The sequence below is a fragment of the Brachyhypopomus gauderio genome, chromosome 16 (genome assembly GCF_052324685.1).
Source record: "Brachyhypopomus gauderio isolate BG-103 chromosome 16, BGAUD_0.2, whole genome shotgun sequence".
Taxonomy (NCBI): Eukaryota; Metazoa; Chordata; class Actinopteri; order Gymnotiformes; family Hypopomidae; genus Brachyhypopomus; species Brachyhypopomus gauderio.
In genome coordinates this window covers 5273927-5289904 of record NC_135226.1, presented here as the reverse complement: position 1 = coordinate 5289904, position 15978 = coordinate 5273927, and the positions used below count along the sequence as shown (strand labels likewise).

Genomic DNA, 15978 nt, shown 5'->3' with positions numbered 1-15978 from the left:
GTAAAGGTGTTGGTGAGGGTGATGTGAAGGTGTTGGTAAAGATGTTGGTGAAGATGTTGGTGAGGGTGTTGGTAAATGTGGTAAGGGTGTGGTTTAGGGTGTGGTTTAGGGTGTTGATAAAGGTGTAGGTGAGGGAGTGGTTTAGCGTGTAGGTGAGGGTGTGGTTTAGGTTGTTGGTGAAGATGTTGGTCAAGGTGTGTTTGAAGGTCTTGAATGTGTGGTTTAGGGTGTTGATAAAGGTGTAGGTGAGGGTGTGGTTTAGCGTGTAGGTGAGGGTGTGGTTTAGGGTGTTGGTGAGGGTGTTGATAAGGGTGTGGTTTAGGGTGTTGGTGAGGGTGTTGGTCAGAGTGTGGTTTAGGGTGTTGGTAAAGGTGTTGATAAGGGTGTGGTTTAGGGTGTTGGTGAGGGTGTTGGTCAGAGTGTGGTTTATGGTGTGGTTTAGGGTGTTGGTGAGGGTGTTGGTCAGAGTGTGGTTTAGGGTGTTGGTCAGAGTGTGGTTTATGGTGTGGTTTAGGGTGTTGGTGAGGGTGTTGGTCAGAGTGTGGTTTAGGGTGTTGGTGAGGGTGTTAGTCAGAGTGTGGTTTAGGGTGTGGTTTAGGGTGTTGGTGAGGGTGTTGGTCAGAGTGTGGTTTAGGGTGTTGGTGAGGGTGTGGTTTAGCGTGTAGGTGAGGGTGTGGTTTAGGGTGTTGGTGAGGGTGTTGGTCAGAGTGTGGTTTAGGGTGTTGGTGAGGGTGTTGGTCAGAGTGTGGTTTAGGGTGTTGGTGAGGGTGTTGGTCAGAGTGTGGTTTAGGGTGTTGGTGAGGGTGTTGGTGAGAGTGTGGTTTAGGGTGTGGTTTAGGGTGTTGGTGAGGGTGTTGGTCAGAGTGTGGTTTAGGGTGTGCTTTAAGGTGTTGGTGTTTGCGAGTTTCATGCTCACCAGGTCGGGCCATGCTTCTGCGCACTGTAACTGGATCCTTCCTCCGCCACTTCTGCAGCTCCTCCTGCATCTTCTCCACCTTGGCTGGGTTGAGGGCCCACAGGCAGCCCTTCCGCGCAGAGCTGCCATTCTTGTTCTCCACCTTCTCAAAGCACTTGTTGAGGGAGAGGTTATGGCGCACGGAGTTCTTCCAGCCGTCGGGAGCCGTCTGATGGAGCAGGAATAATAACTGAAAGGACTGCTGGCTGCGCCATCAAGGGCACCAATGAGGACACCAGTGAAGGAACCAGTGAAGGAACCAGTGAAGGAACCAGCTAGGACACCAACGAGGGCACCAGCGAGGGCACCAATGGGGGCACCAATGAGGGCACCAGCGAGGGCACCAATGGGGGCACCAGCGAGGGCACCAATGGGGGCACCAATGAGGGCACCAGCGAGGGCACCAATGGGGGCACCAGCGAGGGCACCAATGAGGGCACCAGCGAGGGCACCAATGGGGGCACCAATGAGGGCACCAGCGAGGGCACCAATAGGGGCACCAGCGAGGGCACCAATGGGGGCACCAATGAGGGCACCAGCGAGGGCACCAATGAGGGCACCAGCGAGGGCACCAATGCGGGCACCAGCGAGGGCACCAATGGGGGCACCAATGAGGGCACCAGCGAGGGCACCAATGGGGGCACCAATGAGGGCACCAGCGAGGGCACCAATGAGGGCACCAGCGAGGGCACCAAAGGGGGCACCAGCGAGGGCACCAATGAGGGCACCAATGAGGGCACCAGCGAGGGCACCAATGGAGGCACCAATGAGGGCACCAGCGAGGGCACCAATGGGGGCACCAGCGAGGGCACCAATGGGGGCACCAATGGGGGCACCAATGAGGGCACCAGCGAGGGCACCAATGGGGGCACCAGCGAGAGCACCAATGGGGGCACCAGCGAGGGCACCAATGGGGGCACCAATGAGGGCACCAGCGAGGGCACCAATGGGGGCACCAGCGAGGGCACCAATGGAGGCACCAATGAGGGCACCAGTGAGGGCACCAATGGGGGCACCAATGAGGGCACCAGCGAGGGCACCAATGGGGCACCAGCGAGGGCACCAATGGGGGCACCAGCGAGGGCACCAATGAGGGCACCAGCGAGGGCACCAATGGGCACCAATGGAGGCACCAATGAGGGCACCAGCGAGGGCACCAATGGCGGCACCAGCGAGGGCACCAATGAGGGCACCAGCGAGGGCACCAATGGGGGCACCAATGAGGGCACCAGTGAGGGCACCAATAAGGGCACCAGCGAGGGCACCAATGGGGCACCAGCGAGGGCACCAATGAGGGCACCAGCGAGGGCACCAATGGGGGCCCCAGCAAGGGCACCAATGGGGGCACCAATGAGGGCACCAGCGAGGGCACCAATGAGGGCACCAATGAGGGCACCAGCGAGGGCACCAATGAGGGCACCAGCGAGGGCACCAATGAGGGCACCAATGAGGGCACCACCACTGCTGCCCCATCAACCACTGCAGATCTCCTGCCGGTCCTAAATCAATCAGCTGCTCTATACCGCCGCACTGAGGTTTGACAGATCAGCAAGGGGTGGTGACACTGACCTTTGACCTCAGAGTCTCCAGGAACAGTTTTCACCTCTTTGGCACAGGTTCCAATTGACAGTGATTTTGGAGCAAATTTAATGTCAAGATGAAAAAGCCTGAGACATATTTGAGGTTCTGTGCGAATGTAACATATGAGGAATTGAACGTTTGCTCCAGTGTATGGTTACAAGTTAGCTTGGAGCACTGTGACTGGTACCTGGAAACTCCAGTGTCAGTAAACACAGCAGATCAGTAGACAGAAGAAATTAAATCTACACCGCACTATAAATGTGAATATTCATAGACATTTTTCTAAACATCATGTCACGGAAGTAGGGCAGGACACAGGCAAAGATAACACACGCAGGAGTAAAGCAATTACATCCAGCATTCAGGTAACAAAGTCAACCCGAACGTAAACATAATCCATCACACGCACAAATCTGCCCACTGTCTTCCATGACGTCTCATCACTCCGCAGCGTTGTGGGAGGTATCAGGCCCAACTTCACCCATCCTGCCAGACCCTTTCATCCCTTCGGTGCTGCGCAGACGGGTCTGAACCGCTGCTTGTCTGGAGGGGAGCTAACACGGTGCCACACTGCGGGAGCGTTCCCAGGTTCAGCTCCGCTGGGAGCGGGGCCCGAGTCGGCAGATGAAGGCGCTCCGATCGAGCTCCGGCACGTTTGGGCCCCCGGGCACGGCAGTGCGGGCTGCTGTCAGCGCTCGTGATTCACGACCACTGATCAGGATGGGATCCCCATGAATAACAGAGCAATGCAGGAGCCCCCACTGAAGCGCTCACCTCAAGGAACGTTCTCTTCGTGACGGTTAACGCAAACCTCTGTGCCTTCGCTACCAAAGCGGGAGAACGAGTGAATAAGAGGACAGACGCCTGGGGAAGCTGCTGGGAAGCTTTCGCATGAGGGAAACGTAAAGCAGACACCTGCTGGGGTACCTTGAAGTACGGGAAGTGCTCCGTCATGAAGCTGTAGATCTCGCTCACAGGGAGGCTGCCTGTTCGGCTGTTCCTCAGAGCCATGAAGATGAGAATACTGTGGAAGTTCAGGAAAAGCACTCACAATCCCAGCGAACGAATTGGTCCGACTTTAAAACAGTGTGTTCGTTGTTGACAGAACATGGGGTAATGACATCTTAACAGCTGCCAGAATCACACATCAAGAGCCTTATAGGAGCAGATACGTCCACTGCTGTTTAAACAGACTTTTTGCTCAGTGTCTCTCAGAATAAAATTCTGAACACACATTTTTTCATTATACTAAAATTATGAAATGTTCTTCTGCATTATATGTAATTCTAATATCTGCAGTACGACACAAACCCGAAGCTCTTATTTCCTAAACTGAAGAGACAGACGTTTCTCCCACACCTGCATGCCTGAGGGCATGATTAGTTCAGGGCAGGTGCGTGTGACTGTAGCATGGGTGAGAGGCGCTGGGGGCCCGTGTGCGAACCTGTAGGAGTAGATGGGTTTAGGATAGAGCTGCTGCCCTGCACTGTCCTGACAGGGCCGTGACGAGACACTTGGGAATGAGTAGTATGGACTCTCCTCTGGTCCTGCTGTAGAGTACTCTGCTGGAAACTGGAGAAGACACACGCACACACACACACACACACACACACACACACACACACACACACACACAGCCCACACACACACACACACACACACACACACACACACACACACATACACACACACACACACACATACACACACACACAATGCCTTTTTGTTTGCGTTCTTACCCTCCCAGAACGCTTATTTACTGAACACGCATCATAAAGCAAGCATTCACGGCTCTTGATGTATTGTAATTCCTGCGCATAATTCTAAATCATGATTGATTAGCACACTGTTCACCCTGCTTGTTTTCTTTCTAAGACACTATACACATGTTGAACTGTCTTGTATCGCTCTTTGTAGTCTGAGGATGTAGTGTATCATGCCAATGTTTTCATTACAAGTACGAAGCAGATCCAAAATACCCTTCTGTGCTATCGCTAAGGTATTTCTTCTGTGTTGACACATGTTAACAGTTGAGCCGAAGGATTAAGACTGACTTCACACAGTAAACCGAATGCAGTGCGAATGCAGTGACATGCAAAAGGGTTGAAAACAGAGGTTCTTTGTGTTTGTTTTCTCCCCTACATGTACACACACAAATACACTGACACACATACACTCAAACATACACAATAACGCAAATATACACACACAAACGTTCACATATACAAACATATACATTCACAGAGATGGCACTCGAGTGAGCGACTCGATTCGAAGTTGCACTTAAGTCGCTTACAAAGACTTCAGTCTTCGTCCCTAATGACTCGACTCGTCCAAAATAACTCAGTCCGTTATCCAGGTGCTGTGTGAGTTATAGAAAAATACTTTCTTTGTGTGTTTATTTTGCCATTATTTTTTACTTTTGTTTCGGTGATTTGCGACGCAACCCCTTTTCTCGTGACGTATCACAACATGGTTTACCGCGAGCGGGAACTCGAAGAGAAGCGTCAAATGTAAACAAAGGAGGGTTGCCATGGCTACAGCCGGAGTGCCGTAAGTGGGTCCTTTGGCTATAGGGAGTTACAAAGATACAAATCTTGTCTCGAGACAAACAACCATTGGTTAAATAAAATAAGATGTGATTTCAGACGTGATTTTTGCTAAAAGTTTAAATGTCAATATAAGATGGGAGCTTACATTTTTTAGAAAATTCTCAACAGTATTGGCGAGAGGAGACACAGAAAATATACAATATGTGGAAGAGGCCAGTAATGCATGACAGCCGACAGGAGCTACCAGGGTCATATATGACAGTTATTCTCATCTCATGTCCCTAAGCTTGTCCTGGTATTGACTTAAGACTTCACTTAGACTCTAGCCTGAAGTGACTTGGCTTGACTTGTAATTTGTGACTTTTTAACTTCTGATTCACACACACTTTTACACACATGCACTCACTCGAATACACACATATACACGCAGACATACACAAGAGAATTGCTACATGCATATATGCACACTAACATACACGTTCAGTGCATATCATATATCCAAATCATAACACACACACACACACACACACAATCTCCTACAGTTTACCTGTAGTGGGAGGGAACTCACAGTGCTGGGTGTCCCGTGTGCAGACAGCGCACACCCGGACAGCTCCTCAGCAGAACTCTGCTCCTGCAGAGAGGAGAGAGGAGGGTCATTAGCAACACCACTTACAGCACACAGGTTATGCTAATACTGCCCTATGGCAGAAAATCATCTCCCCTTCGCATCTGTCTGTCTGACATTCCTGTGCCGAGCAGCTCACACCGCGGGCTATGTAAGCGTTCTGGCACGAGTGCGGGAAAACGCTCGCAGCTGTCTGACTGCTCGTCTCTGCAAACATGCCTTCTGCTCCACTCCAACATCTTATTTTCTGACATTCTGTTGCTAGCTAACCCTCACAGAAGCAATATGGGGAACAGTCGCTAGCCTCAAACACTTGTGGGTGTCTACCGGAGCACACGGGAGAAGAGAGGACACACACAATCCCCCCCCCCTGTTTGTCCCGCTCACCATGAACATGGAGGACTGGCCTCTCGTGCTCAAGGGCGTCCAGGGACATGGCCCCTCTGACTGGACACTGCCAATCAGAGCCGGGCCGAGCGCGTCAGACGCCGGGCACTCCTGGAGGTAGCAGTAGGCCGGGACAGCAGGGGGTGCTCCATCGCTACAGCGCCTGCTGTAAGGGTGGAAGCGCTTGTCGGCGCCAGGACGACGGTTGTCACCGGCACCGCCGTCCTGGCCCAGTGAACTACCGTCCACACTGTGCCTTCGGAAGCGCTCCGCAGTGCCAGTCCTTAACCTGCAGGGGGCGCCATCTTGCTGTGAGCTGCTGACAAAGTCTGTAAGACTGCGTTTAGGGCACTAGGAATGAAAGAACACAATGAAACGATCATAAATAATACGGAAAGTGGGGTATACTGACAGAGTAATTGTGTAGATGTATTGCTGTCTCCAAAAACAAGACCATCTTGTTGTAACTTTCAGAAGTGAACAAATTCCCAGAATGAGATACAAACATGCTCTTCTAATGTGTGTACAGGTGTGAGCATGTGTGTGGATTTGCGTGTATGCATGTCTGTATATGAGTGCGTGTTCCTTACCCTCAGACTAGACACTTATTGAAAACCACTTAAAAACCTACGAGCATCACCTGCTCCGCGTGTTTTCGGCATCATTTCATCTCCAACTGCTTGACGTAAACCGGAGGTGACTTTTTTTTCCATGTTAAAATGCAGATATATATGGGCCCTTGATCTAATAAAGATTACATTCAAGTATTTGCCGTGATATATCACAGCCTCAGGACTGTCATTCATTGATATAAATGAACCCAACTTTGATAAGTGTAATGCTAAAACGCGGCCGTGCCGCTCCGGGGCGCCGTGTCCTCGGAGAGAGCGCCGTCGGCGGAGGTTCAGGGCTCCTGCTGCTCCCGACAGCAGCTGGTCGACAGCAGGTTCTTATCTAAGACAGACAGCAGCTCCGACTAGACATGAAGCAAGCAAAACGCACCGAGTGATCACTTTATTAGCCGCATCTCTTTAGCTGTATGTCGCAATCCACCACTACAAGAAGTGCTGCTTTGTTCTCCAATAACGTGACTGACTACAGCAGCACTGAGTGACCTGGTTTTTGGCCGAACGGCAGATCTTAGCTGCATGCTTTGCATCCATGTATATGGATATGAACTTTTTGTGCAAATGCTGTATAATATTATACCCTACAGGTGCAGCAGTAGAGTGTGTGTGTGTGTGTGTGTGTGTGTGTGTGTGTGTGTGTGTGTGTGTGTGTGTGTGTGTGTGTGTGTGTGTGTGTGTGTGTGTGTGTGTGCAAAGCTCGGCGTGAACCCCAGAGCCAGAGGGGTCAGGAGGAAGAGGAGGCACAGACCTGGGTCAGCAGGATCCGTGGCCTGGGGGCAGGACGCGGGGCTGCAGCAGGACTCTGGGGTGGGCTGTCCCTGGGCACCACTGGGAAAGGGAGAGGCTCAGCAGACATGGGTCCCCAGGGCTGCGAAAGCGAGAGAGGGAGAGTCCTTAACCCGCACGCACGACTGTGCTCTTGACCAGGGGTTTGAGTCAGGAGGGGTGGCCTGGCAGGTCCGAGTCAGAACATCAGAACTGTCATTTTCTCCGGACTTGTTCTGACATAACGGACGTGACAGACCGCATGAATGAGGCTTCGGGAGGCAGATTAAGCTCGAGCAAACTAAGCGCTTGAGTTCATGGTCCCACGGACCATCAGAGTGTTTCAGAGTGCAGTACTGTTGTACCTTGAGCTGCAAGACTGCAGAGACGTAATATGACTGGCAGTTCAGGTTCAGAAGGCATTAGTCATATTACTGATGCATATCAGCTTCATGTCGAGTCAAGATGCAGAAAGCTCAACATAATCTCATCCTTGCTGCCTACGGTACCCTCACACACAACCCAGGCCCAACCAACTCAGGCCACGTATTCACGTGAAACATTTGAACAATTTTATGTCCAATTTCCAGTATCGCACAAATAATGCGCACCCAGTATACAATGGGTAAATGCCAGCAGTCATTTAAAACGCCTCACATTCTCACTACATTTCTCACACCACAGTTAGATATCAGAACTTCAAAAAGTTGCTTTTTACTTCAGATAAAGAAGCAGCCACAGTGTAGCAGTGTTCAGCTGTTCTCCGTGTTTCCACCTTCTGCTCCGGAGTGAACGGGTCGAGGGTGCTGTGTCAGTTGCTCTGCCCTGTCAGCACTCCAGGGATTATACGCTGAGTCACCACCGCGGATCTTCTCGACAGTGACCAAAACTGTTCCTCAAATGTACACATAAGCATTTTTTGTATCTCAGTGAAAATGTCCGCCTGCAAGCAGTTTGAAAAGTGTGTGTGTGTATGGGGGGATTCCTTATTTCAGCCCTCCTGACACCTGATAACACCACAGCTAAGACACAGGCTACAGGTGAGCTACTGCACTGCCGCCTGCTTTCACTAGCAATCAACAGACCGACTGCACCTGACAGAAACTCATTAAAATTACCAACAAAGCATGAAGCACTTGTCACACAAAGACCAATATGTTTTCAGCAGGGAAATGTGGTGAAACTGAGACAGGTGAGTTGGACATCATGCGAAACGCAGTGTAACTGAGACCTGGGAAGGAATCAGCTGTGTCTTCAGGGTCATCTCGACCACACCGCCACCCCAGAGCGAAAAGAGAAACCGGCTGTGCAGGCAAAACGACGAGGGATCGGCCTGATCCAGGAACAGGAGGGATCTCACCAGTGATCACGGGCAGGGACCACAGCCTGATCCAGGATCAGGAGTGATCCCTGGTGGTAATCCCCGGCTGTGATCCCTCCTGACAGCGATGTCTCCTGGTCCTGTTGGATCAGGACGTGATGGGCTAACAGCTGCCCTCACTCAACCACGTGTGTCTGTCTGGAACGCAGAGCCCTCGTTAGCAGTCTAAATACACAGCGCACACAGTCCAGCAGTATAAAGTCATCCTGAAGACCCAGGCTGTCACACGTTTCACACAACGCTCCGTTTTCCTCCGACGTTTGGGATCATATTTATCTCACGGGTCTCTTGCTTGTTTCCTGCATCTTGATGTAACCACATCCCAGAGACTGAGCTTCCTCACCCCTGTCTGATTGGCATTTCTAATGGACTGTAATGGACTGTCTCCCTTTACGCTTTCATTCATTCAGCATGTCAGTGGTGGGGTGTAGTTTCATCTGTCAGCAGGAACAAACCTCCACTCCTCCTCCACTCATCCTCCACTCCTCCTCCACACTCCTCCACACTCCTCCACCAGCCACCATCAACGACATCACACTTTCTTTGCTTCCAGCTTCTCTTTGGGGACCCCCCCCCCTCCATCTGTCTGACTCCAGTGGAAATACTGTTGTGACCTAATAGCTTTCTTTCAACCTTCATTTCAACTCTACATAAAATCACAAACGATGCTTTAGTTGTGCATTAGAACTTGTTTGGGGATAATGAGATGGTATTTTTGAAATCGCAGTGATTTTTAGATTTTTAAAACAGGTAACATGCCATAGCTGTAGTGATGAGCACTCTGTCACTCAACCCCCACGTACAGCCAGCACTCAAACATGCAGTCTTAAACACGCAGTCTTACAGAAACTGTCTAAAAGAAACTGCGCAAATTGGACAAAACAGGAGCCAGAAATTCGAGATTTTTGGCAGGCGGGAGGCCAGTGATTTATGACTGAAGTAAAAGCCGGAAAAAAAGGCCCTGAATTTGGGCACGTTAGAGCAGCAGACGTGTGGAAAAGGTTAAGTACTCTATGATGATTCTGGTGATTTGAGGGATTTCTAAACATTCCCATGATTTGCTTTGTATGACTAAGGTCCAGAATCCACCAAAACATGTAACGTTCACATCTGGCCAAACCTGCTGTGTTCATTCAGTTTATGGAATAATCTGAACTTCACAGATGTCTTCATACAGGTAGCACTCTAAAGTACAGTTTAATTCTTAAATGAAGCTGTATACTCACTGCACTAATTTATTCCAGTCATTTTTCTACAGTATTCTGTCTGAAAGATGCTTTGGGCAAACTTGCCTATGACTTAAGAGACACAAGATTTTTAAAAATGTGTTACAGTATAACTACTTAACAGTGAAATCATCATAGGCATAAATCTCTAAAATTGTTCAACATAGAAATCTTTGAGTAAAAGATTAAAACGAAACAATAGGCAGTATTGGGGAGTCAGTGTTTTGGAACCAGCACGTCTGTGAGCTGTCAGTGGTGTCGTCCTGTCCCCACTACCGACTGGTAGTCCTGTCCCCACTACCGACTGGTAGTGGAGGTCCATTATAGGTGATGTGTAGTAGCTCAGTGATGTTTCAAAGTGCTGGAATGCTGCCCTCTCTTACACACACTTTCTCTCCCACACACACACACACACACACACACACACACACACACACACACAGACACACACTATCTCTCTCTCTCTCTCACACACACACATACAAACACACACACTCTTCCTCACACACACAACCATGCAAATGTACATTTGCCATATGATAGGATCTCCTCAATACGTGAATATACTGTAAGCCTCAAAGCAAGCAGGTTACACATCTAAAAAATATGACATTGAGGATTTTTGCCATAGGCATTGTATGAAAGTATAGGACCCAACACACACATACACACTCACACGCGCACACACATACATGTTGATTGCAGCAGAGGTCAGTATTTCTGGGCATCTACATGGCCCAGTATACGTGTGACAGGACAGTGTGCTTCAGGTTTAAGGAGTTTAAGGTATTTTGATGTCAGGTGATTTCACAAAAAGCCCTTATGAAAACATCATAAAAGTGTACATTTGCTCTACAGGAAGTTGGCTACTGGATATAAGTTATTGAAAATAACTGCTGAAAGTTGAATCAGTGCAAAACAGTGGAGAGTCATTTTGTCACAAATTACAATTATAAATTAAAACAAATTATAATTTGTGGTGAACTAGTCTATAAATATTAGTTTTAAGTTACATAAACAATGATAGAGACAGATGTGGTCAGTGTAGCCCAGACACGTCCAGGTCCATCACGGGGTTACCTTGCTTCCGCAGAGTACCGTCATCAGACTTTCCATTCCGACGTCCACACAGGTCATCCCATAATAACCCTCTGCCACGATGGCCCCCGTCAGCAGTGCCGTGTGCTCGGTGTGTCCTCGTGCCTCTCCGCCGCTCTCTCTCCGCTGTCTGATCAGGTTTGAGCAGAAAGTGCTAACAGACACCTCTCACTTTGGCCCACAGCCAACCTATAGGAGCTCACAGCCATGAGAGAAGGACCTGCTGCAACAGGTTCTCCAACATACACACACACACATACACACACACACACACAACACACACACACACACACACATACACTCACATATATATATATATATATATATATATATATATATATATATATATATATATATATATATATATATATACTGTATATGCACATTCACATACTGCTCAAATATGCCCATATAGCTCCAATCACAACCTGTTTCCCTGAAGACGATGCTTATGATGCTCATTTCTGAAAAACAACCCCTCAACTCCTGTTGCCTCCCTCTCCTACCCCAACACCCCACCCCTCTCTTGCCCCTGCCCCAAACATACTACTGAGCCCTCATTAAAGCTGCCAACCCTGTGTCAAAGCGAGCAGTTTGGGGTCATGTCTGCCAACGCAAACTACTGACACATTTTTAAATAAACATCCTTCTAAGAATGTTCAAAATCACTCAGGTGTTTCTGAAGAACCGTGTTTCATTGAAAGAACAGGACGTTAAGTGCGCGAACCTTCCTGAAGAAGAGGGCATGCGAGAGGCAGGGATACTGAGGTGCACCTTCAAATACAAATATCACCTGCTGATACATTCAAATCTGAACGCTGCTACTTACTGGATAATAGAAGTATTGTTTCGGAGTTTTCTTAAGCCCAGTGCTTGAGATAACATAGCAGGATACACGGGCACTGATCTCGGTAAACACTTTGGCACCAGGACGTGGCATGACAGAGCCTGAGTGCACAGTTTCCAGTCTACGCGTGCCTCACAGATACAGCTGGTGAAGTCAGGCGAACACCTAAGCGGTGCAGGTAAACGGTGCAGGTAAGAGGTGCAGGTAAACGGTGCAGGTAAGAGGTGCAGGTAAACGGTGCAGGTAAGAGGTGCAGACTCCCCGCACGCGCCGCACACCTCCACCCTCTCTCGGCGAGGCACCGGAGCGCGCGCGCGGCGCTGTCATCGTCCAGTAATGCATATTGTCAGGACGCAGGATTTTTTTAGGAAAGCATTTCGACTCAAATCAGAAGGAAAACGACCATTTACTCGTACTTAAAAGCAGCGAGCCTCACTGCCCAGGAGTATAAAAATTAGAAGTAAAAAAAAAAACGTGGGGGAAAAAGATTTACGATCTCGTGACATATAACATCTTCGCGGCAGCTGGATTTATGAATGCGATTATTCATGTTGTCTTGAAGGTGGAGGCAATGAAGTCACGTGTCTTCCAAAATAACTCGCTAACAGCTGCTCGACTTTAAGCGCAGCGACGTTTCGGCGCGAGAGTGAGAGACGTCGCGCGCCTACGAGCACGCGCTCCCGGAGCCTTAATGTATTTCATGCTGTCATCGACGGGAAATGAAATATGAAAAGCTCCCAAAACAAATATCCCCATTGAATTGAAGTACACGTCATAAAAAAGTATTTTGCCATTTGTACACAACCACCCGTAGTTCTGAGATTAAGACCTAGAAAAAGTGTATAAGAAATGTAAAACGTGGGGAAAAAATCACTAGAAAAAAATAACTAGAACGCTACTGAAATCTGGGAGAGCCTTTTCATTTTAAACAATGGATGTATAAGACAAATCATAATGTTGAGTGAATGCCCTCAAGTCAAGATGGCTATTCTTTGATTTGCAACATTATGATTTATCTTTATACAGTGCTTAAAATGAAAAAGCTTGTTATAACAAAAGCACTATCACCGTATTTAGGTTATTTAATAATTCAAACATGTTATTATTATTATTGTTGTTGTTGTTGTTGTTGTTGTTGTTGTGGTCACTTATGGTAAATTGGTAAGTTATTTATATGCACTTGGTTAGGATCTGATTTTATATCTCTGACAGTAATTACATACTCTGGTAATTCGTGCTCTTTGTTGTTTAGGACCTGATTACACTTTATTTTACTCTTAAGTTTTAGTTTCATAATCCTAATGTTCCAAATATTTGTTTTACTTTGTTTTATAATCTGTTGTATTTTTGTATTTGTTGGTAAAGCTGTGCTGGTGAGAATCAGTCCTTTTGTCATAGGGTTTGTGAGCTTCAGTAAAAGCTGACTAGGGACTTTTTCAGGAATCTGTTTCTGGTTTTGTAGTGCTATAAAATGCTGTATTTCTCCAATACTGGTCTTTAAATGTAAATATATATGTATATATATATTTTTTTTATTGGCAGCGGAATTCTGACTAATTATCTCCCTCTCTTTTCCCTTCTACCACTTTCTTTCTTTCTTTGTTTCTCTCTCTCTCTCTCTCTCTCTCTCTCTCTCTCTCTCTCTCTCTCTCTCTCTCTCTCTCTAGATAACAGTTCAGAGTGTCAGTGTCAGACTATTAAGATCCAGATGGGTCAGGGATACAGGGGTCCAGAGGTTACACTCACCAACCCACCATGCACACCAAGCCACACTACCCATCAATGGGGGAAGCCAGTCCCTCTGAGGAAGTCAGTCCCCTCAGAGGACGCCAGTCCCCTCCATGGTCTCAGGTCCACTAACTGATGCTATGCCTTCACTGGCCACTTTTATTTACTCAGCACAACAGATGAGCCTTAGGGGTAGTGCAATAAACCTACTCTTTCCACACAGTTCATTTTATTGAGTTCACAATTCAATTGTGTATATATACTTTTTTTCTTAAGAAATTCTAGTTATCTCTGAATCTTAATATTACAATGTAGAAATTACAACAGTTAATTTAGTAGATTTTACTCTACCACAAAGTTCCTTTTTTCAGTGTATAAATTACTGATCTCTGAGAAAATACGCTATCATCCAGAGAGATGTTGGAGTAAATTTACTAAACACATTCAGCTGACATCCTCTGCATCAAGACTACTACAAACTACTGCTGCAAATGTAGAATAGTAGAAAAATGCATACTGTTTGCATCCAATATGGACAAAAAATGAAAAAAGAAATGGGAGTTTGAACTCAGAAGTGTTTGATTCAATGAACAGGGTCAGCAGTGTGTGTTTGATTCAGTGAACAATGTGTCAACAGTGTGTGTGCTATACCCTTGACAGGGAGGCCCGTAGGATTGCCCCATTAGAGATCTCCGTTTTTACACTCCATCATTATGACACCTCTTATGTTTACTTAACACATGGGCAGCACACTGCTGCTTACATATGAGGAATGACTTTGACCTCAGGGTTTTGTCATTAAGGTTTAAGCCTGTCATCACCTACGTGCTAAACCTGGCTTAATGAAGAATAAAACTTTTAGGACTATATACAGGAAAGCTCAAGATCAATAGAAAGTGTATATGGAAACAGATACAGATCTCTGTAATTCCATGTAAACATCTGTGGCCTCATAAACCTGTAGAGATATATGAGCCAGAGAGAGACAAGATAACCGCTGCAAGATAGTATCTACTGCAACATCACAGGAAGGATAAAGAGGTTCCCCCTACGTTTAGTAAACACAAGTGTAAAATTATTTGGCTCCAATTTTGTGAAAAACTTATACTATCGATACGTATCCCACAAGTAACGTCACAGTCTGGTAACAGATCTCTGGTTGCTGTTGGTGGTCATCATTATCCGTTAGCTGTGAGAGTGCATGTGCTGCTTTAATTTCAGTGACATCACTGGATTCACTATGATTACTCCAATGTTATTTTTCATATATGACGTATGTAAGTGTAATAATCTGTAACAGGTGTAACATGACATAAAATACTATACTCTCATGAAATACAGTACTATACTAAGTACACTAGTTAAATAAATTCAAAAAATAAATTCTAACTGTGCCAAGTAGAAATTCATTACCATATAGGGGCAGAGAAATCAAAGTGCAGTCTTCCTTTATTTAAAAAAGTAATTAAAAAATTATTAAACACAGCCATGTAATACACACAGTCTCTCATTTAATAATAATAATAATAATCTTTATTTGTATAGCACATTTCATACATACATGCAACTCAAAAGTGCTTTACAGAATAAATGAAAAAAGAAACATTAAAAGGAAGCAAATATAAGAAGACAAAAGGAAAATATTAAGAAATTAAAGATAAAAAGGAAACAAACACAATAAAATAATGTAATAAAGTGAATAAAGTAAATAAGTTGGAACAGATTTAGGCTTGCTTAACTATAAAAGCAGATCTAAACAGGAAGGTTTTGAGACTCTTCTTCCCATCTATACAGGGATGAAATGTCTCTGAGCTCTTCAGGAAGAGAGTTGCAGAGCTTTGGGCCATAGTGGCTAAAAGCAATCTTTAATCTGCTTTTAGGAATTAATACCATAAGATCTCAGAGATCATCATAAAGTAAAAAGTTACACGTAGGTATATGTGGACACATAATATCTTGTTAGAGCTCAAAAAATAGTTCAAATCTAAATGCCAGACCAGAGCTTTGAGCAAAAGATCCCTGCATTACTAGCAGGAAAGAGTGAATGTTTGGCTTACAAGATTGGGACCTCACAAACTGCCACGCAGCACCCAAGCAGAGCTGGTAAGGCTGGGTGAACCTGCACTCACAGCTCTGGACTCTTAAGAGTAACGTGTTTCTCAATAAGACAGCAGGTGTGATCCATGCTGTCGTGAGCGCCTTAT

General features: G+C 46.6%; 1 protein-coding gene across 1 annotated transcript in view; it reads right to left on the bottom strand.

The window, feature by feature from the left end:
- Positions 1-15959, bottom strand: part of foxn1 (forkhead box N1) — a 19594-nt gene extending 3635 nt beyond the window's left edge. The window contains exons 1-8 of the mRNA XM_076977268.1: positions 15904-15959; positions 11182-11329; positions 7478-7597; positions 6101-6451; positions 5636-5719; positions 3981-4108; positions 3464-3560; positions 917-1124 (exon numbers count right to left, since the gene is read on the bottom strand). Coding sequence (XP_076833383.1) covers positions 917-1124; positions 3464-3560; positions 3981-4108; positions 5636-5719; positions 6101-6451; positions 7478-7597; positions 11182-11329; positions 15904-15959 — 1192 coding nt within the window. The remainder of the gene's footprint in view (positions 1-916; positions 1125-3463; positions 3561-3980; positions 4109-5635; positions 5720-6100; positions 6452-7477; positions 7598-11181; positions 11330-15903) is intronic.
- Positions 15960-15978: the final 19 nt, after the last annotated feature.